The 25,934-nt window shown below is 46.7% G+C and overlaps 1 protein-coding gene across 2 annotated transcripts in view; it reads right to left on the bottom strand.

Moving 5' to 3' along the window:
* The window catches only part of LDLRAD3 (low density lipoprotein receptor class A domain containing 3), a 241,688-nt gene that overhangs the window by 106,464 nt on the left and 109,290 nt on the right, over nucleotides 1–25,934 (bottom strand). For both annotated transcript variants that reach the window (XM_084775945.1, XM_084775946.1), the window contains exons 3-4: nucleotides 16,145–16,270; nucleotides 4,156–4,290 (exon numbers count right to left, since the gene is read on the bottom strand). In XM_084775945.1, coding sequence (XP_084632071.1) covers nucleotides 4,156–4,290; nucleotides 16,145–16,270 — 261 coding nt within the window. The remainder of the gene's footprint in view (nucleotides 1–4,155; nucleotides 4,291–16,144; nucleotides 16,271–25,934) is intronic.

The raw sequence follows: 25,934 nt of genomic DNA, 5'->3' as shown, positions 1-25,934 counted from the left end.
AAAGTGCTTACCTAGGTTATGGGGTGGAGAAGAGAGCATTTTTTCCTTTTGTTTCTTAAGTAAGTTTCTAGCAAGTGGTTACAAAAATGGGAAAATAATTTCTACCACTGAACTTTAAAACAGCTAAAGTACTTTTCATAAGTTGATAGACACTTTTATGCATTTTCCAGAGGCTTCCCTGGAGGGAGGAGGGAGGGAAATATGAACAAAGTAGCCAAACAATCCAGATCAAACACAAGGGCGAGTTTATACACAGGCACAAGTGCCAGGCAGTGCCACCACTAGATACCAAAGCCATATTCAGGTAGCGTTTTCAATGTCACCAGAATGGTGTTCACCATCATATGCATGGCAGCCACTATTACTTCTAAGACACACACCATCCTAGTTGCAAAGCATTGGCCAGTCAGAGTGAGGCTGCTCCAAAGATGCCATCTTCTGAAAATACCATATAACAGGGTATGCTGTAATCACTGAAGTCCTGATCAACTCTGACCCACACAAAGTCTTTAGTGCCTCCTGTATGGCATGCTGCCAACACACTCTGATAGTCTCTCACAGACTGTGGTGACGTTTTTCAGAGGGGATCCACAGTGGGGTGCAGGCTGGCTCCACTCAGAGCAGGAGAAAAGCATTTTGAGCAACCCATGTCCTTGCCTTAAGGACAGATTTACTACTCATTTCTTCCAAATAAACATTGTAAAATATTTCTTTCTTTTCCTACATCAACTGAAAGCAAAGGGCTTTTCAAAGGCTAGGAAGCCCAGGGGGGTGAGTCCATGCGCAGAAGCGCTGAGCCAAGTAGTCTATGCATTGTAACCACTGACAATCCCAGGAGGCATGCATGCACATTCTGTCCAGTTAGAAACGTCGGAGATGCTTCAGGAAGACACTGCATGGAGCCCTGTCCCTCAACAGCCCAGCACAGGGAAGATTTCCCCCACAGGACAGGTATCCCTTTGTCATGCAGCACGGTTGGCAAGCAGTTTACCTTCAGAGCTGACAAAGTGGACCTTGCGTACTCCACTCTCACTGGATGCAGGGAGAGACAGATGCATTAGGAGGGATGCAGAAACACAGGTTAACCAAGGGGACCATATCCAAGACTCATATCTTGTGCTTACTTTGGGACATAATCCCATAGAAGGAATGGCAGAAACTTCCCTATTGGGCACATGATAACAGCACTTCTTACTGCTTTAGTAAACTGTGGGGATTTTCACTCACACACAGAAACAAAGGCATGGTGTGATACCATAGAGTGCAAGTAAAAAAATATATATGCACAACAGAGATTCTTCCCATCTGTTAATACTTATGGAGCTCACTATGGGTGAGGCAGTGGGCCACTAGGTAGGACCTCTGGGATTAGAGAGACAAAGGACACACTTTTCATTCCTTCGTTGGTAGCTAGGAAAGATTCCTGGCACAATGAGCACCTCACGTGGAAGTGTCACTCACGCCCTGATGCCATTTGGGGAGCGACGGACAAAGCTGAGAATCTAGGGGAGACAGCTATGTGCAGCGTCCCTAGAGAGGCTGCATGTCTACTTGTCTGTTGGCAAAACCTTTTTTTTTTAAATTTCCTTTTCTGGGAGAAATAATTACATCAACGTGGTTCAAAGGCTTTAATTTCATCAGAGAGGTTTCATACATGGCCTGGGGGAGGGGCAGGGCACCTTAGTTATTCTCCCATCCTCCCATTGCTGTGATAAAATTCTCTGACCAAAGCTACTTGAGGGAGAAAGGTTTGTTTTGGCTTGCGGTTCCAGAGGGGGTAGAATCCATCCCAGTGGACTGACAATCAGACTGAACCACAGCACCAATGTCCAGAGGGCAGATTCAGAGCCTGGGTCCACCAGCAACTATTTCTAAAAACTTTGTATCTGAGAGTGGAATAGGGGGGCAGAAAAGCAGAATTTTAAAGCACCAACTTCAGCCAGCATACAGAGGCCCCAGCCATCCCTGCAAAGGACAATCAACAACCTGCTCAACAAAATGGCACAGGAGAAGGGGTGTTGCAAAACACAACCACACAGTCGAATGCCGAACAATGGCCGAAACGAATCAGTATCCCTCACAGCTTAGATCTGAGGTCCTTTCATGAAACACTCAGGTACCACGAGTGAGGCTAAGACACATAAGCACAGCAAATACTATGTAAGAAACAGACTTCACAGGACCATGCCTCCATCCCTCCTACTTGGGTATTTACTCAGCTCTGGGAGTGCCATTCCCCATTGGCATTTAACACCGGCACTACCTCAGCATACGTTTTCCTTTATAAAAATCTGACTTAAAAGGATAGCCATGCGCAGGAGTTTAAATTTCCCTCGGAAGATGGCGAGATCAAACACCAAGGCTAGGACTAGGCTAGAACAGGTGCTCTCAGACTGGGGCATCAGAACTCAGGCTGGCATTAGATTGCAGGCTGGCATTAGAGAGGCCTCACACGTGGCAGTGGCTGCCGCGGCTGAATGGAAGATTATTCTTGTCATAGCACTGATGAAGAAAACACCCACGAAGGAACCTTCCAAATCTACCGCCCCTTGCCTCTCTGGCAAAGCCCGTTCTCCATGGCCCTCAGGCATACAGACGTTAGAGGTCATAATTCCTGCTCAGTCCACATCCTAGTAGCGATGTGAATATGGTCCATTTGCTCATTCATTCGTGCATTTGTAATGACATAATAAACATCAACCAAAATAAAAGCTAGGACCTTGAAAATAACCTATATTTGCCCTCTTGAAACTTCCCCCTACCTACCTCCACCTCCAAACATATTAACCACTTAAACCTCTTGCTTGTCTTGTAGCTTTATTAAATCTACAAGCATGACCGCTCAGCAGAACACTGAAAAACAAATGAACTCTACCAACAAGAAATAATATGGGTGGATCGTAGTCATGTAACACTATTAAGGGAAAGAAGTAAGATCGCATACAAATAAAACCAATTTGTAACATTAGAAATGCATGTTCTTTGGAATGCCTTAAAACAGATGTACATTTAAAAATCTTTGTACTTCATTGTAATCACTGGAGAAATGCATGCTGGGGGATGCGGGTATAGCTCAGTTGGTAGTATATTCACATCGCATGCATGAAGCCCAGGTTTCCTACCCAAGACTAAGTAAAACCAGGCACAGAGGCTTATGCTTGAAATCCAAGCACTGGGAAAGTGCAGCAGAAGGGTCAAAAGGTCAAGGTTGTTCTCGGGTACACAGTTAAGTTTTGATTTCAGACTTGGTATATATGAAACCTTGTCTGTCTGTTTCTCTCTCTCTCTCTCTCTCTCTCTCTCTCTCTCTCTCTCTCTCTCTCTCTCCCTCCCACACACACACACACACACACACACACGGGGGGGGGGGGGGGGGGGGAGGGACGGAGGGAGGGAGGGAGGGAGGGAGGGAGAGAGGAAGGAAGTGTTCACTGGATTTTGACAGGGAGGAGTGACCTCATCATTCAGTGTCCTTCCTCTTCCACCTTCCAGCTGCAGCCTTTGGTTTCCACAAAATAACTCCCAAATCAGGAGCCTTTGTGTGCACAGGCAATTCACACAAGGGAGAACCAAGTAGTAAACAAATGCGAGGGGGCTGGGGAGCCAGTGCTCCTCATAATCAGACACAAATGAAAGCATATGAGGAGGCTATCACTTCATGACTACTAAGTTAGAAAAATGAGAAGAAAAAAAGTAAAACCCAGTGCAGCTGTGAATGTAACTGAGCTGTCATGGGGGAGGGGGGGGAACTGGCAGGCACAGCGATGAAACCAAAGAGAGATTCAGCCAGCTGTGTGGAGAATAGCATCTCAGTCTGCAAAACTCATCCTGGAGAGGAGCAACTCATATGGTTCACAACAACACAACAACTTGGAAAACCACAGCGGGGCAATGCAGTAGGTACGTAATGCGACTGAGGATGACTGCAGGACAAACAGTTACACGGTGTTTAACCTACGAAGGATACCAAAGTCAAAATGGCAGGCACATTTTCATCAAGACTATGCAACACCCAGAAAGAAGACAAGTGCAAAAATCACCACAGGTGCCTTTTGGAGGAGAAGGTGGGTTTTGTCCCTGCTGTGTCACATCCCTTGCTTTGTCCTTGTTCTTGGTTTGGTTTGGTTTGGTTTGGTAGGGGAGAGCAGGACCTACCTAGAGAACTCTCGCAGCTCTCCTCATCACTGTTGTCTTGACAGTTATTCTGCCCGTCGCAGATGAAGCTCTTGTCAATGCACAGGCCATTCCTGCAGTGGTAGCGTGCCGTGGAGCAGAGCAGGGGGTTCGCTGCTGTGGGGAGAGAACAGGGAGGGTCATGAGGGAGCCCAGTTTATCCCCTTGAGGACCCAGGAGCCTTCTCTAGTGAGAGAAGTAGCATTAGCTGTCGCATTAGAGTTATAGCTGTCTGTTCCAGACTGGCCAGCCCATCATCTGGACAAGATAAGTGTTGTCTTGGCTCCTTCTAAAGCCTTCTCCAGGCCACTGGTAAGGTGTCCTGTGATCACACCAACAGGAGCCAAAGCCTCACTCTCAACAGTCAACCCTAGGCTAGTCAGCAGCTTTTGTTGAGTTTGAGGCAGAGCTTGGGGCTCACAGACTTTACTTATGGAGTCTACAAGGGATGCCCAGAGACAAAAGACACAAAGGAACAGCGAGCCAGAAGTGACAGACTTTCTGCCTCCAAGGAAGGGACCAGCTGATCAGACTCACAAGCTATGAATGGCTCTTATATTTTCTCTCTCCTTTTAGTTTTTGTTTTTTGTTTTTAAACAGCATGTGCGTGTGTACATATGTTGTCGGTCTGTCTGTTTTTGGTATGTGTGTGCTTGCATGTATGTGCATATGCCAGAGGTCAACATCAGGTGTCCTCCTTAGTTGCTTTCTACCTTATTTTTGAGGCACAGTCTCTCACTGAAACTGGTGCTTGCTTCTCAGTTGGCTACATGGGTGAGGCAGCAAGTCCAGGAGCTCTTCTTATCTCTACCTCCCATCTAGCAGGGCTGGGATTACAGATCAGCATCCACACACCCAAGTGAGCAGAAGCTGAGGATCTGGATCCAGGCACCCATGCTCATGAGGAAAGCACTTTATTATTGGAGCAGTTGGCCCAGCCCCTCTGATGCCATCTCTGTAGACACACAAGAACAAGAACGGAGCATGAAACTAGGTGTGGTGTTCTTCTAGGCTAAACACCAATGTTGTGTGACTGCAGCAGTCACAGGACCACGATGCCAATCTTCCTGATTACAGCACTGATTTCCATATCAGATGAGACTGACGAGAAAATGTCTAGTGCTGAGTCTGATGTGATGTAGACAGTGCTAGGATTAAAGGCATGAGCCACCACACACAGCAGCTAGAGGCACTTCTACTGAGCTGCTTCACCAACTGAGAACGTGGACCCTGGGTTGAGTCCTGTCCTCAGTTCCCTGTGAGGGATGGCAAATGAGGCAGATTGCCATACAAGTACTGCTTTCCTGTGAGGTTGTTTATGTGCGGTTCACTAGCTCTGTCATCTCCTAGCTATGCCTGTCCTGAGACCCCTAGAGTGTACGTCCAGAGAAGGAAGGAAAGTGGTGATGATGAAAGGGGTTGCCATGGACCTCTAGTAAGTTACAGCCTGCACGTGCACTGCATGTGCCAAGAACAGTACCAGAATGGACACCAGGCCCAGCCATGAGGCTCTGCATGGTCAACGCCCTCGGGCCCAGTGTCTCTCCTTTGTCCTGGACCGTACAGTTTGAGTTGGAATCTGTCGGCTCCACTCCTCCCTGAGCTCTGTTGGCATACTCAGACATCATAGCTCTTAGGACTTGGTCAACTTTCACAGTTATACAAACCTGAGGATGATAGGTTTGTTTTGTTTTGTTTTGTTTCTTTTTTTCTTTTTTAATATGAAAGGTCAGAGGAGCTAGCAAGATTAGGTAGACTAGAGCTCTGGATTTTAAGGATAAAGGAACAACAGTTATCGGGCCTGATAAAGAAAGGGTTTATTAAATTCCTGGGGGCCAGAGAGTAGCCCAACTTAATCAAGCTGGAACTGAGGTCTGAGGTCTGGCTGCAACCAAAACCCAAATGGAGAAATCCAAAACCACAAATCACCTTTGGTTTTCATCCATGACACTTCAAAGCCAGCGTTCTGCTCATGGGCATCCAGCACAGTGGCCGTTGGCTTCCCTGCACCCTGGCAGATCAAGTCTGTGCAGTGAGAGCATCAGGACCAATCAACTCCTTCCAATAGCATAGAAGGGCAGGCTGACTGGTCCAGGACAGGACGGGGCAAGCTCATGTCAGCATTGAGTGGAGACATTGCCAGGGTGTCACCCTCTTACTTTACCATCAGACTCTGAGGCTTTCAAACTGTCCCAGGGAAAAACAGGGAAAAACAGATCTCCTATGCTTCTATTGTGGCCTTGAATAGAAGGCATGGTTGATTCAAATGAATACAACCAACAGGACCAGCAGCCAGAATATATAAAGAACTAACTTTGATAATCAAAAGGCAAACTCAACAAGGCAGAAAAACAGGTAAAGGACACAGGAGCATTTCCTCTAAAAGGGACTGCCAAGTGGTCAACAAAACCTTGCCAGTGATGAGTAAGGAAGCATCAGACTTAAGGTTCTAGAGTGTAGGTAGTTGATGAAGCTGTGGAGGGAGAGGCTTTCTCCTGGGTTCTGTAGGTGAAGCAGCTAGTGGGCCCACTTTGGAGATCAATTTATTAATATCTAATATTTCTATCTATGCTTTAAAAAGCCTTTAAGCAAATAAGCAAACAAAAATGTATGCTGAAGCCACTATCAGGAAAAAAAATGAGAATGCACCCGAATAATCAGAAATATGATATCAGATAGTTATAACAATGTATTGTACAGCCTAGATTAGGCTTTCCACTTATAATAGTTACATACTGAAGGGTTTGCTAGCCAGTTGATTTTCATCTGTGTTGTAATGACTTAACTTGGCTATCTGTATTGATAACTTATAAACAAAAGACAGCTGTTTTCTAATAAAACTTTATTTACAAACACAAGAAATGTGGTGTGAGGATAGATATATTCACAAACAGAATAGCATATGAGGGAAGCAAGGAACTGAAGAGTGTGTACAGTGCTACGCTGTTGCCATAAACTTACTTACTCATGCAGAAGAGCTCTACTTACTATTAGGAAATAGATATAAAAGTATATGTTGATAAATAAAAGCATACACAACAGTGAATATCAGCAGATTCAGGGCAATGGACGCCTCTGGAGAGAAGGGCAGAAGCCCAAACGGTCACATGAGAGACTCCTAATTATATCTGACAGCATTGTTTTAAACATCTGAAGAAGAAAGTGCAGAATGTTTTTGAGACAGAGTTCTGGGATCACAGATTTCACTTTATTTTAGATCTCCTTTTTTCAAGATATTTACACAAATTCCCTAAGGTCTGAGAAGACCGCCCAGTCGGTGGAGTGCTTGCCTTGTCCTGTGAGCAGGAGGATCCGAGTTCAGATCCCCACCACCTAAACCTGGCATGGCAACCCAAGTCTACAACGCCAGCACCGGGGAGGCAAGTGAGTCCCAGAGCTCAGTGCCAGTCGACCTAGCAGAATCAGGAAGCCCTGGCCTGGCTAGGAGACCTTGCCTTCAAAAGAAAACGCAAAGAAATGAAAGAAAACAAAAAGGCAGGTGGTGCCTGGGAGCCAGTGTTGTCTGGTCGCCTCCACATGTACACACACAGGTGCTCATATGTACGGAGACATGCTTTAGAAGACACACACACAAACAAACCAAAATTATAAAAAACTTCGCTAAAAACTCCTAATCCAGTCTGAAAGGAATACTTTTGGCCAACATCTCATTTCTTTAGGGTTGTCAGGCACAACCTGGCCCACAATACACAGTTGTTCAGGATAAAGAGACATACCTATGTCACCCGAGACTCCTTCTTTCCCAAGACTCTTCCCTCTGTCTCTCCACTGTGGCTCTAGGAGGCATAGAAACCCTAACACTTGAGCCCACCCCATGCAGGGGAGAAAAAGAGAGGGCAGGAGAGTGAAAAGACCCCCAAGGCCAGCAGCGAGCTAGCGAAAGCACACGCGGCAGCAGCGTTTGTGCCTAGACAATGCCAGAAGCCTGAGAGGCCCTTCAGCTTCCTGCATTCTGTGTCTCCATTGACTCAGCCCTGCCCTTCCAGCTCCCAAGGACAGCAAAGCAGAAGGGAGGGAGCAGAGGCCGTTTGCCACCCTGCAGACAAACTAACAGCAAGCAAGAAAACCAATAAATACAAGAGGAGTCAGAAAAGAAAAAAAAAAAAAAAAAAAAAGCTACTCCAAAAATTCCAGATGAAGAAAAATAGTTTCAAAAGACACTAGAAAGGTCCAAAAGTAGAAGCCAAGTGCAGTCCCATCACACAGCCCAGTCTAAAACATGTTCTTTTAGAATGACCCTGGGCTGCTATAAAAAAGGGTAAATGTTGATAAAGCTGAGATGCAGACCAATCTCAGAGAAAATGCCTGCCAGTGCTGGTACCCAAGCCATCAATGTACGTGCAGTCTCCAGGCAGATGGCTCACCAGGGAAGCTGATCTCCCCCAAAGCACCAGGAAACTCAAGTTTTCCTACGTGTCTTTGAGGTCTCTGCAGCTATTACTGTGCTTGGCACAAACACTGAACTGTTAGTTCGCAGATGGGTCAGACACTGAACTGTTAGTTCGCAGATGGGTTAGGAGACAGTGTGTTCTATGGGATGTTATGTTGCGGTATCGTTGAATAATACTTAATGTACCCCAAATGTTTCTGTTGTCTTTATCCTCTCTAAGGCTTACCCGTCATTGAATAGTGTGGGATTTTACTCAGTTAGCTACAGAGAGGAATACTGTGTCCTGTGAATATCTATTTCACTGGAGACAGAGAAGAATTGTTTGTGGCATCAGCTGAACAGACAGACTCAGCGGCTCAGAAGTTCCTTGGGAATTGTTATAAAAATATTAGGTTCTGATGCCGGCTTCCTAGTTCACAGTACACAGGAAAGAGAGTGAGTCTCTCCCCGGTGGAGGGAGGGAACAGGTTCAGGGAGGCAGCTAAGTAAACTGGCTGCCTCATTTTGGCCACCTTGAACGGAATGGACCACAGGAACACTGCAGTCATCCGAAAGCAAGCGACTGGCTTCAGGACAGGAACTGTCTCCAGCAAGACTCAGGAAGTGCACTTTTCAATTCATTTAAAGCCTCTCCCACTTGAAAGGGTTCACATGTAAATTGTCACCAGCCCCCACAGCTCCCACGTTAAGGTGGCCACTACTCACTTCTTAATCTTATGGCGTCTGAGGGGAGCCAATATTCTTGTGAAGTTTACAGATCAGGCAAATAGGGCATGCTAAGACCTTATCATCTCTAGGATGGGGGGGTCTAAGGACTCCAGGGATGCTAAACACCATCTTGTGTGCACATGGTTCCTCCCAGACTCTTGTGTTGCTTCCTCTGTAGCTTGGAATATGTTCACTGCTTTGCCTGGGGCTTTTCTGCCAATAACGGAGAGCTTTTATGTTCCTTTCCGTCTGCTAACAGGGCCTGTCCAGCACCCTGGCTATGCAGCTTTGGCTCAGCAGTCCTCGCTCCCACATTCCAAGATAAAAAGATATGGCTCACCCACTGCCGCTGTTCTGCAACGAGACTCCTCAGGAAGAAGAGCTATCACTCCTGGCCAACGAGCAAGAGACAAAGAATGCTCTGTCTCACCTGCTTTCTTCTCACCTCTACAGCTTCGGGGCATTTTAGGGTTTAACATACGCTGCCCCCCATCCCCCACCCCCTGCTGGTGGGATGACTACGTCTGTTTCCTTCTGCTTTGTAAAGGTTTCCTGCACATGGATGTCTTCTGTCCAGGATTCAAAGCCAATTCCACCACTTCAACCGTCACTTTTCTGTGCATGGCTCCCTCAACACACTTTGTTAATAAGTCTCTTTCTTCCAGTGCCTCATGTAGCCTTCTGCTTGAATCTTTCCTTGCTGTAAACTGCACACCTAATGGTGACATCCTCTTCACCCCTCTGCAAGCCAACCTCATCATCATCCTGCAATTACTTCCATTGAAGATGCCGCCAAGTTCCAGCCTCCAAGGATGTCCTGGATGACCCTTTCTGTGTCCCTACCCTGCACAGGCTCAGCAGCTGCTCCTCACTGGACATTTTAAAAAGGTCTTGCTTCTCTATCAGCTGCCCAGCCTACAAACCCAGCCAGACAACTTACTGCAGTGACTGACACTGAGGTAAGTGCCCCTGCGCCTAAATTCCGGTTCATCCACTCAATCACGATATGGCTCTGAGAGAACTATTTGCCTTCTCGAACTCTGGATTTCCTCATCTACAGCACGAGGATAGAAATGATGCCTGTGTTCCAAGTTTGTGAAGATTAAATGAGCCAAAGCAGCAGAGGACAGAGACCAGCCTGTGACTCACAGGGTGCTTAATACGTGCCTGTCGTAATCATGCTGATGGGCGATGGTGGTGTAGTAGTTGGGCTCACGCTTGCGTTTACATCATCTGAGTTAATATCTCAATTTTGCCATCTGTCAATTATGTGACCATGATAAGTTACTGAACCTTGCCTTGTCTCCATTTCACCCATGAGAGCACCTGTGTAAAGCACGGCCTCCCTGTAGAGGTGCCATACACAGCTCACAAACTCTCAGCAGAACTGGTTCATGTATCCTGGAAACAGCACAGACTGCTTTCGGTCCTTACCTTGAAATGTCCCATGGGACTATATTTTAGGCAGTACCCATCTTCTGCGGCTCACGTTTCCCCACAACCTCCAAGACAAGCCTCGCAGGAAGTGATCTCCCCCATCCCTGACTCCCACAGCACCCCTAACAGCAGCTCTACATTGTTTTATTTGTGTGCAAAGGTTTTCCTCTTCCTTGAGTCAAGGATGCCAGAGTCTCCAAGTGGATGCATCTCCGCATCCACTGCAGCACCGAGAATGGTGTCTGGCATGGAGATTGAAAAAAAGCGGATGAGAATCTGACAAACAGTAGGAACTGGAGCTAATGTGCCACGCAAGACCCTATCCACTCTGTAAGCACACGTGAAAACCCAAGAAGATGAGGAAGACATGCATACGTTGAGAATTTATTTTGATTGCAGTGGTAGTGGGAGGGGCTGCTGTCCAAGTCTTCCTGTCTTCCTCATTTGGGCCTTCGATTAGTTACTTGAATCAGTTATTCAAAATCACTTAGTGACCATGGCCTCTACATAAAGCACTCTGGTAGGCACTGAGAAGAAATTGTGACTGAGTGCCTCTTCATAAAGAGCGAACACTAGGTGGGTACCAAGTCAGCAGAGCCTAAGATGAAGCCTTACAAGAAGCCTTGTTTATCACATGCTAAGGCTGATTCTGACAACACGTTTGGCACGGGGAACATAGCTGTGGGCCACACAAGACAAAGTCCTCTTGTGACTGTCACGATGAAGCAGAGGAAGCAGCACCGAGCACAAAGAACGAAGAAGCAGTGGGCATGTGGGTAGAGAGAGAAGTTGTCAGAGGACACTCAGGCTGGTCACTCTGATGATGCGCTATTTGAAAAAGGCCAAGGACAGAGTGGGACAGTGACCCAGCACAGCCTTGACACACCAGGAACACTTCTGAGAAAGCAGGTGCTATGGGAGCCTTTCAGGAGACTCAAGGACATCACTCTGGAGTACTGGGTGGGTGGGTGGGGGCTCCCTCACTGCGATTCTCAGCTCCCACAGTCTACATACAGAAGAGGTCTGATTCCACCAGGCTTACTCGTGGGCTGATTAAGGAGACAAAGGAAAGTCAGGCTGACCTGGATGTAGACAGACAATAGACACTGGCCTGCAGGGGTCCGAGAGACTCAATGCACAGGACATACAGAATGGATAACATTTTCTATCTTACTTGGAGGACAGGCAGAAGGCGTCATCTGTAGGACAAATATATCCAAGGGCATGAATATCCTTTAATCTAATCTTTAAAGACTTTAATACGTACTGTTAAAAGATAATGATAAAAAAAATCACCACTATTCTCAGACCTTATAAATTAGCAATGATGCCTTAATGTCAAATGTCACATCACAATTTAAGATATCAATTATCTCAATATTCTTTAAACTACTTTTATTTAGAATCAGTAAAAACCATAGTCTCACAAGGCACTGGGTTAATTCATCTCTGAAATCTCTTTACACGCCACACACCCCTTTACTCCACATTTTACCTTAGAATTTCTTATGGATGAGCGAGGGTCCTGAAGATTTTCCTAAACTCTGGGTCTGAACTTTTGCATCTGTATAATCCTGTGGACTAACTTTTCTGTAAGCTGAATGTTCACATTTTGAGGCTCATTTACGTGCAGCTGGGATGGCTTTGGCAAAACCACCTCAGTGTGGTGATGTGTGCTCTAGTGGCACCGGCACCATACAGAAGGCACATAATAGCTGCTTGTCTCTTTTACTTTTTAAACCTTAGTAGTTTTTTAAAAGATTTATTTGTTAGTAATTTTTTTGTTGCATGTATGTGTATGTATGTATGTATGTATGATGTATGTATGTATGTATGTATGTATGTATGTATGTATAATGTACAGAGGCCAGATGAGAGTATCAGATCCCCTGGACCTGGAATTACAAAACGTTGAGAGCAACCATGAGGGTTCTGGGAACTGAACCTGGGTCTTCTGACAAAAGATGCAAAAGGGTATCTCTCCAGTCCTCAGGTATCTCACTATTGATGTCACTTAGTTCCATTTGTAGGAGGTTCCTGAGCAAATCAGAGGCAGGAACCATGTATCACACTGGCCCTTCCACAGAGCTGGCTGGGATATATGTAGCAGCCACCTTAATACTCTGAACAGCAATTTAAACATACCCATTCATTGAAACTACTAACAAAATGGTGGTGAGTTCACAATTTTCCCTTTGCCTCTTAGGATCCTTAGGGAGCCGCAAAGAAGCTCCCACCAGCTTGAAGAGATAGAGCAGACAGAGGGATGTGGACTGCTCTTCTTAAGTGGGTCCCCACACTGCACATGTGCGCACCTGTCCTCATCATGGGTTCCCACACTGCACATGTGTGCACCTGTCCTCATCATGGGTCCCCACACTGCACATGTGTGCACCTGTCCTCATCATGGGTCCCCACACTGCACATGTGTGCACCTGTCCTCATCATGGGTCCCCACACTGCACATGTATGCACCTGTCCTCATCACGGGGCCCCCCACTGCACATGTGTGCATCTGTCTTAAGAGACAACAGAGAGTGTGAGAATGAATTCAGACCTGTGGAAGGTGCACAGCCTGACTTCCATCACCACAGCCCATAAGCAAGTAGTAGGAACATGCCTATGAGGTCATGTGCTACCAAGGCAAAAATCTAAATATTCTCTCCAGAATTTACTTAAGATCCTTGCATAAGACAAAACAAAATGCCAGAACAAAAACAGCAATCAGTTGTCATATAGAGAAACAGGAAAGTCTCCGCACATGTGGGAAAAGACAGCAACCAGACAGACGTTAATATAAAGGTGCGCAGGTACTGAAACCGGATGACAGAAATGTAATCGATGGCTTACACTCTCACAAGCGATCACAAGCACTGTGGAAACAACTGTAAAAGTGGAAAGTCTCAGCAAAGAAACAGAAGACAGGAAAAAACCAAAAGGAATTTTTAGAAATAAAAAACTATAGTAACACACTAAAACAAAGCGAAACACAGCAGCTGGTAAGCGGGAAAAGCAGTATAACGATGACAAAGGAGGAACTGGACAATCTGAAGACAGAGTAGCAGGAAGTACCCCTTCCCAACATCAAGGAACAGATGCCTGAGCCTCAGGGACTCAGGGGACAGAGGCTAGAAAGCTGACGCTCTTGTCACTTCACTCTCATGAGGAAAGAGGCCATCACTGGAAGACATTTGAGGAAATGATAGCTGGAAATGTAGCAAGTATGGCAAAAATCAAAACCTAGATTCAGAAAACCCTAAAGAGGATAAAGTAAAATAAAAAAATAATTAAAAAAATCTACCCACAGATGCCCAAACCCAAGATCTAAAGACTGAGAACTAAAGACAAAATGCTCTTAAAGGCAGCCAGAGAAAAGCGAGGCTGACTCTAGAGGGAGACAAATCAAGTGGCTGTGACTTTCCCTTTGGAAGCCAGAGAAGCTGGAAGGAAGTGGCACATTTAAAGTGCTCAGAGGAAAAAGAACTGTCAGTCCCAAATACCACACAGCATAAAAACGCCTTCAGGAATGAGCGTGAAACAAAGACATCCTTGGCTGAGTGAAAACTGAGAGCATGCGTCATCTCAACCCTGCTTTAAACAGCACTGCTGAGGCTGGAGAGAGGCCACGGGTTCCAAGCACATACTCCTCTCACATAGGACTGGGTTTAGTTCCCAACACCCATGATGGGCAGCTCACAGTCACCTGTAACTCCAATTCCAGATGTGATTACTTCTTCTGGCCTCCACTGGGCATCTGTGTACACAAACACAGACACAGACGCACACACACACAGACACACACACATACAAAGGCACACACAGATGCTTCTTTAAAAAGCTTCACGGGATGAGCCTTAGAACACAGGGCTGAGGGAAGAGCAACTGCAGCAGGGCCTATCTGGGTAGACACTGCATCTTCCCTGGAGCCCTTTAGAGTTGAAAAATTAAAACAAAAAGCAAAACATCGCGAGTTTCAATGACTGAAGAGTGGCAGTTATCTGAAACAGGGAGAGACCTGCAAACCAAGGTCTCTCCATTCCATTCTGAGTGGGGGACTCCTTCAGTCTGACCTGTCAGGCATTGGACAGCTCCACACCAAAATTCTCACCCGGGGGTTTTCACTGGCGATTATTACCTAAGTCCACTGAGCAACAAGGTTTCCAGATGGAGATGTAGACTCAACTCTACTATTCTTCCATGAGCTGTATTCTTTGAGGAGAGGAAACCATTGGCTTACACTACCCTCTGATGTAATCTGGAATGGATTATCATTTACTCACATAGAGATTAAAGGCCAAAGTCCACACATGTATATCTTACAGGGGCAAGTAACAAGGATGGCCCAGCTAAGTGGAATGTTCATCCTAGAATGGGTTACACGTGTATTTCATTGTCATTGGGTTAACTGTAGGTACATGGACACACGCGTGCACACACACACACACACACAATTCCATGACAGTAGGAAGTTGAGAACAAGCTGATATGACCTTTCCAACCCGGACACTGCAATGTGTGAAGTCACCATGGCTCCAGAAACACTGAACATGACTCCATATATTCAGACAAGAGAGGGGTTAAACCCAGCAGCAAGACTGATAAGAGGCAAAGTGAACATGCCTTCCCTCCCCCCACCCCCTCTGTGTGTGTGTGTGTGTGTGTGTGTGTGTCTGTCTGTCTGTCTGTCTGTCTTTACTTTTGAAGGTTGATACAGAATATTATATAGTAAGTCAAAAACACAGTGGTCAGGGTCAAGGATAATTTTAACTATTTTAAGTTAAAAAATCTTTTTAAGTTAAGGAATTTTTTCAAGAACTTATTTTCAAATATTTCTTAAATGTATACAAGTGCTTTGCCTGCATATAAGTATGTGTCCACATGCAAACATGATGCCCTTGGAGTTCAGAAGAGCATGTCACAGGAGTTAAGAATGGCTGTGGGACCCTGTGTGGGTGCTGGGAACTTAACCTGGGTCCTCTGTAAGAACAAGTTCTCTTAACTGCTGGGCCATCTTTCAACTCTCATACACTATAATGAGCAAAGCAAGGATTTAAAGTATTTAAAGAAGGGAAGCAAGCAAGTGTAAAAAATATGGTGTGTTGAGACAGTGAGTCAATGAGGTATAAAGGAGCTATGTGGCCCTGGAGCAGCTAATGTACCTCCCTAACTAAGGCTCCTCATCTGCTCACCCCTGGACCTGCAGAGGGCCTGTCTGAGCTGATTAGATGCAGTGGCCTTATGATGGCCCTCTACAAACAATAGCTGAGAACTAACAAGAGTCACACCCCTGGAAATGCTAAAGAAGATATGAGGGACAGCAGGGGTGCCCAAGCATCTGGCTGTGCAAAGCACAGAGGGAGAGTCCAGATGGCAGGAGAGAGCAAAGGTCACTGTGCCCGAGTGCCCGGAACTTACTGCAGTTCTCCTCATCGCTGCCATCCGGACAGTCCTCAAATCCATTGCAGCGGAAGCGGCCAATGATGCAGTGGATGCCGCTGGCACAAGGGAAGAAGGTCGGGCCACACTTCGATTTCACTTTGGCTGCAGAAGGAAAAGAGACACAGAGCGCCATCAAGAGACGAAGTTCTCTGGCCACAGCCTCCTTGTCCCACTCACTCTGAATGTATCAATGAGTTCTTCCAGCTTAGCATGAAGTCCCCGAGGAACTGATACCACCATCGCTCGACAAATATACAGCCAGCATGTATACCTACACCCAACTATACTGCTTCAAAAGTGGGAGATGGCTCAGTCAGCAAAATGCATGCCACACAAACATGAGGACCTGAGTTTGATCCCCAGAAAGTATGCAAAAAACAAAACAAAACAAAAACAAAAACACCTGACTATGGTAGCGTGCTCCAGAATGCCAGCACTGGGGAAGAAGGGTTGGATAAGTCCCTGGGGCTCAGTGGCCAGCTAGCCTACTTGTCCCAGTAAGAGACCCTGCCTCAAAACCAAGGTGGATGGCTCCTGATCTCTGACCTCCACACTCTAGAATACAACAAGTACCAGCATACACACACACACACACACACACACACACACACACACACACTCCCTCAGCACACACACACATATGCAGTACTCCTGGAGGAAGCTAGGTACAGACTGCATATTACAGCAGGTGCAAGACCGAGGAAGAGATACAGGTGAGTGGGCGAGCGTATGCATGGCAGATACAGGGCTGGATGGTGGATACAGGTGGATACAGTGCTTTCTTCTTCAGAAGCTAAAGAGCCAGTCAAAATGCATTCCGTGGATATCAAAGCAGCTGTTGTTGGTATTTAGCGAGTCCTTGCCACACTAGGCTGAGTGCCAAGTGCTTTGCACAGATTTTCTCATTTAATTTACCCAGCAGCCACTCAGTGGGATAGCATGCAGAAAAGCGAACGTGACACTCTCAGGACTGTACCTTCCCAAAGACCTGCTTGCAGGATCCTATCTTGCTTGGCTCGAGTTTGGGAACGTGGTTTGCGAAAAGTGAATACTAATTGCCCAGTTTAGTCTGTGCTAACATTTGCTTTTCCCTTGAGTCTGGAGTCTGGGAACATGTAAACAGCGGGTGCTTGTGATGGTTAATAGTGACTGTCAACCTGAAACAGTCTAAATTCACCTAGGAGACAAGCCTCTGAACGCGTCTGTAAGGGAGAATCTAGGTCAGGTGGGAAAACATACCCTAATTGCAAGACACATGCAAGCAAGAGCTAAGCAGAGAAAACCATCTCTGTTTGCTGACCACAGATGCGACGTCATCACTGGCCTCAAGCTTCTGCCGCCATGATTTCCCCAAAACGAGGGACAGCACCTTGCAACCATGAGCCAAAACAAGCCCTTCCTTAAGTAGGGTTTGTCAGGGTATTGTATCACAGAACCGGAAAAGTTGCTGGGTGCTGAGTCTGAAATGAGCTTGCCTGGTGGGCGGTCCTTCACACATGCTTGAGTGCATCCTGTAGGAGTGTCGTAAGAGAGAACTCTGGGAACCAAAGTTTGAGCCTTTCTGGGTACCACTGCCATGATATTTTGCCTACATTGGATTTGCATTGCATCCTTTTAATCTAAAAAGTCACGGTCCTGGAGATGCCCTTATAGGAAATGATGACCCTGGGAGGGTCTTCACGAGTCCTGATGTACAGGGTTATGAGGGGGGCAGCTTCTATCCCTGCTTTGAGGACAAAGTGACTTGCTCAGGTTCACACAGCTGGGAAATCTGGTACTGAGTGGAGGCCTAGGCATGCGGGCTCCAGAGGCCATGACCTCAATCAGCCTAACGGCATGCCTCTCTGTCAAAGGCTGTCCCTTCTCCCAACAGAAGCCAGACTCCTGCGCTAAAAGAAATTCATTTCGCACACCTGCTGTACAAACTGTTTGAACAGAAACAGTTGTAACTTGGACTTGATTTACTGTCCTGCTAGGCCCAGTCGCCCTGGGGGGTGATGCTCTTTCTAGCTAATGGTGCTGTCTGCTCCAAGTGTCGATTAGGAGACAGAAGAGGAGATCTATGGCTAAGTGCCGGTAGCAGCCTCACCGAGCGTCCCTCCGGCCTCCTGTCTGAGATGCTGGACCTACATTCCTCCAAGAAGGAAAGGCTATTTCTTTGGAACAAATAACCAGTAAATTACCTGCATGCTCGCACTATCCATCTGATGCCAATTCAGGGGGCAGCAGACTCCTAGTCAGCAGGGTGTAAGGCCTAGTGAGTCACATTCTAAAAGTCTACACAGTCTTTACTCAGCCCCGACTTTCTGTAATGGCGTTCGTGAGTTCTTCACAAACAAAGCACAATCACAAAAGAGTTCTGGGCTCAAACCCAGACTCCATTTTGATGACTTTAGACACGTTTCTGAATATTGCTGGGCTCCAGTTTCTTCGTCAGCAAAACCTGCTTCCTGGGGGTCATGCAAGATGGAGATGTCAACATAAAAGCTTGAGTGGAGACAATGACAATACCTGCTTTGCTTATCACTGTGACGAAGCGCCTGACAGAAGCTGCTGTGTGGCTATGTCCTTTGGAGGGAGGAGGGAGGCTTGGAAGACGCAGAAAACTAACAAATATTGGAGGCTCAAGAAGGCTCACAAACTTGCAACCCCTCCTCAAGGTTATAGAGAAAAGTGAGCAGCTGCTAAGGGAGAGACTTTCAGTGGAGCTGCCTGCAAGTTATGCAAGGAGGTCAATGGATGTGCTTTTGGGAGTTGTCAGCCATGATGTGGTGGGCAAGGCTTTGAGTCACGCGTGTTCCTGTCATCTACAGTAAACCCACTGGTCACAAAGCTAGGTTGGGGTGAAATCATTTCTTCGGTCTGTCATTAGTGTCCCCTGTGCCTGGCATGAACAAACGTTTGTTCCTGCCTCCTTAGAAATAGTCACACAACAAAGCTGGTGGCCACACAGGGAGCAGCAGAACCAAGGGTGGATTAGAGACAAGCAATTATATGGTCCCTGTAATGGGTAATGAGACACACAACTGAGGCTGATCCCTCTGGAAGGATGCCTCCTCGGTCACCATAACTGAGGCAGCTGTGGCAACAGGAAGGTATCCCCCAGCCTCGGAATAAGCAGCTCTTCTTCATCCTGAAGGATGGGTGCAAACCTGGTCTGCCTGTTCTGTGAGTCACCCTTATCTTCCTATTTTACCAGTGTTACAGGTGAATGAAAGGTCAGAGACACAGGTCTCTGGGAGATGTGTAAGAACTATAGGGTACCAGGAAATGGTATGGTGACACCAACTGGTAAGTCCAGATCACAGAGGACGCACGGGTCTGCCTAATATTTAGTTCTCAGGTCTCGCGTATGTGAACACTCAAGCCCAAATAAGACATCAAACCTGCCCAAAGTCAGGCAGCTCTTGTTGGGTGAATTTGGTCTTGTGCCTGATTCGTCTACAGAACCCAGCCTCTTTCAGCTCTGCTGTGCTATGCCACAGGCAGCTGCCACAGGGCCACATCTTACCAGAGTTCAGACTCAATGAAGAACAAAAGCAAGAGAACCAGGAAACCGAAAGCCCTTCTTCCATATGACAGAATGTTCCAGGCCCGGACAGAAGGCTCTTCAGTAGACTGCAAGCCTGAGACTCTCAATTTGCCCAGAGAGCACTGGGGGCTGCCAACCCTCAGATGATACAGGCCCATCATTTACAACTGATGGCCCGGGTCTCCCCAGGTGACCATAGCACACAACAGCTGGGGTAGAAGCCCGGTGTGGTGACATATACCTGTAATGCCAGCATTGAGAAGGCAGAGGCAGGAAGACAGCAAGTTTGAAGCCAGCCTGAATAACACAGTGAGGTCCTGCCTCAGTCATCACTCAGTTGGTCCACAACAGCTGTGAACTTGGCCAAGCAGACCTGCCACACCCTCAGGTGGTGGCTACAACCCCAGCCCAAGCTATGGGTATCCAGGAGGTTCCCACTTCACCTCTGTGCTTGGCCAAATGAGGAACAGCCGCTGGCCCTCCGACATCTGCCCCTGGATCCTGCCAGCACCGGCCAAGACAGGCCAAAGAGCCAGAAGGAGCCACAAGCTCCTCTGTAATGCTCCCATCCTTGCTGAGCTCACTGTGAAGGAGATCAACAGCAGAGAGGTACATAAAGGAGGATGTGAGCATCACCACCGATTGCCTCCACGCAGGACAGAGTGCCATGCGATTCCACATCAGCCACCCTTCTTGTTGCTGTGGCCAAACATCTGGCAGAAGCAGCATGAAGGAGAAGTGATCTCCTTGGGTCACAGTTTCAGGAACCTTCCAAAAGTCCATCAGGAACGGAGGGCATGGGAGTGGGTGTGGGTTAGCTCACGCTGCCGAGAGTGCAACCTAGCATCAGGACAACAAGTCAAAGCAGGGCCAGACTAGAAACCCCCAAAGACCCATCTCTGCCAGACAGGTCCTATAGCCTCACTGCTAGCTGAGGACCAGGTATTCAAACACACGAGCCCACAGAGGACAAAGCATACTCACTGTAATAGCCGTAAAAACAGCCATGCTTATGTAAGTGGGTCAGTGGGTCAAATCCTGATAGCGCAGCTTCTGGAGTGAAGCTGGGTATTCTGCGTCGCTCCTGAGCTCATAGGAAACGTTGCTACACCAACCATAGCACTGTGAATCACAGAATGCCAAACGACTGTCTTGTCCACTGCCCAGAAAAGGTACCCAGTGTGTGAGCCACTGAACTGACCAAAGTAACTGACAGAATTAACAAGTGGGTCCCAGGATGCAGCTGTTATGCAAATGCACACAAAACGCATGCTGCTCTGAAACCCACTTCTGACCCTAAACATATTATCAGTCACTACTGACTCAAAGCATCTTATTGTATGTGTGTGTGTGTGTGTATGTTTCAGGGGAGAGTGCCTGCATGTATACATGTATGTGAGTGCATGTGGAGGCCAGAGGTTGAGAGGGGGTGTCTTCCTCAATCACTCTTCAACTATTTTCTAAGGCAGGGCCACTCACTGAACTGCAAGTTTGATGGTTGAGTAAGACTGGGTGGTCAATGGCCTCAAGGGATCCTCCTGTGTCTGGCTCCCCAGTCTTCAGTGGGGGGGGGGGGCTTCAGGTATAAAACACTGCCCCATTTTTACATGGGTGGTGGGGATCAAACTCAGGTCCTCAACGCCTATGCAGCAAGCACTTTGCTGACTGAGCCATCAACCCAGCCACCACAGCATTCTTAATGGCGGAGTAGGATTTCACTGCCTCTGTGTGGCCTATAAGTCAGAGAGGGTCGGTTACCGACAAGACACTCATGGTGCTTTTAATAACAATGCACACCCACACGGATCCAGTCATTTCCTACTGTATAATATCTCATTGATATACAGCTGCTGAGTCCAAGGCGATGGATAATGGAGATTCTGGTGTCCTTTAGCTTATCACCTGATGTCCTCTGGGGACAAAGATGGCTGCAAGAAAAGGCTGCTGCCTGCGACAGATGAGAGGAAAGCACAGTTCGTGTGGATTTATGTTAAGGGCGTCCCAAACTCTTGCGCCAGTCTACTATTCTTCACCCCTCTCTGTCTCCTTCCATTTCAGCCTCTGAATATTTCATTATCCTGCAGAGAAGGAGACAGTCCCATCCAGTCAAGGAAACCATGCCACTTCTTTCATCTTCCTAAATCTGCACTTGGCATGGAACATTAGTCTTTGCTAGGATGGGTTTCCTGGTCTGCACAGCCCTCCGGCAGATACAGAGTCTCTGTCTCTAGGCTGCACACTCCTCTCTGTCTCAGAGGGCTACGGGTGCAGGTGCTCTCTCCCGGGGCTGGCCGCTCAGAAGCCCTGTCTTCCCCATGCAGTTTTGCAGGCCACTGGCAGCAGATTCACCAGAGGATGGGACTCCCCTCAGAGAGCCTGTATTTTCATTAAGCACAGGCAAACATTTCAATGGGCACAACCTTGCTACCGTTGGGAACTGAATAGAGACCACCCCTCCCTAGATCTCTTGTGCTGACATTTCATCTCTATGTTGAGGCAAGAACTTAATCTGAGTGTCATGTTTACAGACGAGTCCTTTGGGAGATGACTACGATTAATAAAGTCTTCAGGATAGAGACGCCATGACTAAATCCTGGCTACATTAAAAAGAGAGGGAGAGACCAGTAGAAGCACATGCATGTGTCTCCCTGTCTCTTACCATGTGATGTCCTAGGCCATGTCAGGGCTCTGACAGACACAACGTTATTGCTGTTTATGACTCCTCTAGGACCAGAGGCGTTTCAAAATAAACATCTTTCTTTCATAAAGTACCGCCAAACAGACTGATACAATCCTACTTTGCCAGATTCTATTTCTGTCTCATATGCACAGAGCAGGTGACCACACCATTCTGCTCTTCCTGGTACTATCACCACACAACAAAATACCATTCCAAAAGTTACAGCCATGAAGACAGTGCAGGGCCTGTTCTGTTCCAAGTCAAGTCTAACACTGGCATCTTAGATATAAGAGTAACTGTGAGGAGAGTATCCGCAAGCAAACTACAGGACCGCCTGTGAGCTTCCCTATTCCAATAACAAGAAAAATCATTCTCCCTTAAACACAAAAGCTGTAGGCTCATATATACCTGGTTGTTGTCTTAGCAAAATGGCCCTTTTAGAGTTTGAAATATATCAATTTTTACTATTTTGTACTTTACCTGTGCATGATACAAAATAGGTTTAAATGAAGGGCAAAGGGGGGTGAGAATCTGACCCATTGTTGGCAAATAAAAAACCATCCTTGAGCCTCCAGCTCTCTGTCAGGCAAAGATATCTGTGTGGTGAACAGTGCAGAAGGAAGGCTTTGGGAGGTGGGGACAGAGGCTGTTCTTCAATTCAAAAAGTGTCCTCAAGAGGGAGCTAACCTCAGTTCTCTGGAGGCTGATGCTGTAGAAGGCTTCAGGGCAGGCACAGGGCTGTGGTACCCGACATGGAATCAAGAAGGAAACCCATGCAGCAGTTCAGGCTGCCTACCTTCTCAGCCATGCATTCTGCTCACATTGAGGTACACAGACTGCTCTACCCTGGGACGGATGAGGACCCACAAGGGACAGACAGGCCACGTCTATCCAGACAAGTCTATCTAGTGCCTGTAGGATTATGAAATGAAAAATGTTCCAAGGAAATGGAAGAGCGTGTGCCAGGGCCTGCAAGTCAGAACAGTGTGGAAACAGAAGAGAACTGAGAAGGTCACAAGGGTGTGCTGCTTCCAGCAGGAAATATACTTCCAATCTTTTTTCTTCAGCTAAGAACTGTCTTAGGGCTGACAAGATGGCTCAGTGGGCAAAAGAACTTGCCATGGAGGTCTAATGACCTGAGATTGAAGCCCCAGAACCCGAAGAGAAAAGAAAGAACAAAGTCCCGAAAGTTGTCGTGACAGCCAGTGAGCTCTCTCTAGCTCCCACCCCACCCCTCCCCACCCCACCCCACCCCTCCCCACTCCACCCCACCCCGCCTCTCTCTCCAGCACACACTTGTAATAAATGAATAAAAAAAACATTTCTCTTAAGAAAAATATTGTAAACCAGTTGTAATTCAGTTCATTGTAATGTTATCGAATAAATGCTACACAAAAGTATAAATTAGAAAGAAACCAAATTACAAAATCCAGGCAATTTAAATCATTATGAACACCTCCCAAGGTGAACACACGCATTCAGCCATTACCGGCTGAAACTTTAAAAAGCAATGGGTCTGAAATTGCCACTCGATTGGGTCCCTCAGCTCGCCTTCTAAAATGCCAAACTGTGGTTCCATTTCAAAGTCAAAAATGACTTCCTGGTTGGTGGGCAAGAAAGCAAAGAAAGAAACACAAAAACAGTGGGCGCAGGTTCTGTTAGAAGTCTGGGGAAGGGGAGCCTGTCAACTGAGGTCTCAAAAGAGGGTGATAACAGCCCAGAGCCTGGAAGCCTGTGCAAATCATCACTGCCTAAGGGGGGAAAAAGCCCTCTGCTTGTCACAGTGGCTCAACTCCACGTGAAGGCTGGAACGAACTCCAAGTTCTATTGATCACACATGGTCATGTATTACTTGTCCCTAAAAAAGCATATCGGCTGCTTGAGATGTGAGAGAAAGGGCAGCAGATGCAAGCTAACTAGAATATAAATATGGAAAGAAAATACGTCTGAAACAGCATTGCCAGAAGATTCACTAATAGAAAAGTCCTCCCAAATAACACCCCTCTTATATCTCAGATATGAGGTTCCCAGCCTGGGATGTCAGAAGGGATGGGGGTTCACAAGGTGTTTCCATTGCAGCTGTGACATAATCACTGGGACCTAGACATGCCACCTCCCCCAAACCCCATGTCCCCAACCATAAAAAGTGCATTAGGGGTACTACAGGCCTCACCAGTTGTTTGAACAGAATTGGTATATGCCCGATGTCTGGGGTGGATTCGTGCTCCCTGACTTGTGTGTGGCTCTATAAGCTGCTCACCCTGACAAAGGTGAGGAGGGAACCACTGTCATTCTTAGCTCACTTATGGCTGGCTCTATGCTTTACTCACAGATTCATCCTCCCTCCTTCCCTCCTCTTGAATTGAACTCGGGGCATGGTAGGCAAGCACTCTACCAGGAGCTATATCCCCACTATCTGCACTGTTCTTGTTTTTAATTTTCTTGAGACAGGAGCCGGAACTGGACATGAACTGAATTGACTGGGCTGACCTTGAACCTGTAATCTTCCCACTTCAGCCTCCCAAGTAGCAGAATTTTGAGTCTTTTCCCCCAAGGCTGGTTATCATTCAGTCTTTATGTCACACATATGACAAGCGTGGATGGTGCAAGAAAATTAAGCCAAGGGACTTTTGATAGATAGAGCAGGGATGTAAGAACAAGTGTGAGCCTGCCTGAGCTCAGATCCCATGGGCTGTATAATGGCTGGTACACCATTTACCCTCTATGAACCTCAACGTCTGCATCAAGACATGGACATATTGACTCACTTCACTGGGCTACAGTGAGGACTAAATGAGATAATACAGCAACTTCCAAGAACTTTCTCTGGAAGACAGTACAGCTATAATTGCTATAATTGTATTTTATAGTATAATTAATAATAGCTACAATAAAATACAGAATTATAATTAGTTTCATATGTTATTATTCAACAATTACTTATTATTCATATCGTTATCTATTAATCTTTTTAAAGAGTTGACCAGTAATGGACATCAGTCAATATGTGAGGAATGCAAAGGAGCTCAAGAGTATGGCTCAGCCTGGGGAAGGCTCATAAAGCACAGCTGGGTATGAAAGACTGGGAGTGAGTTCATACAGATGGAGAGAGAAGGACACTCCAGGCAAGAGTGCCTCAGAGTCAGGCCAGGTTCCAGAGGCCTGAGAGAAATGAAGACATGAGGAACACAGAGCTGGTGGGATGAAGGGAATGTGACACAGTAGGTAGGAGCCTGCACTCAACCTGGAGCCAGAGGACGTCTTTATAAGGACAAGCAAGGTGCCATATTTGTTTCTTCTCTCTCTCTCTCTCTCTCTCTCTCTCTCTCTCTCTCTCTCTCTCTCTCTCTCTCTTTTTGGTTTTTTGAGATAGGGTTTCTCTGTGTAGCCTTGGCTGTCCTGGACTCTTTGTAGACCAGGCTGGCATCAAACTCAGAGATCCGCCCGCCTCTGTCTCCCAAGTGCTAGGATTAAAGGAGTGCACCACCAACGCCGGGTTTTCCATATTTGCTTCTTATGAAGAGATTTCATGAACACAAAAGCACAGCATGAGT

This window comes from Acomys minous, assembly GCF_964271855.1.
Source record: "Acomys minous genome assembly, chromosome: 3".
In the NCBI taxonomy this organism is placed as follows: Eukaryota; Metazoa; Chordata; class Mammalia; order Rodentia; family Muridae; genus Acomys; species Acomys minous.
Note: the sequence above shows the minus strand (reverse complement) of the source record. Positions and strands in the feature narration are given on the sequence as shown.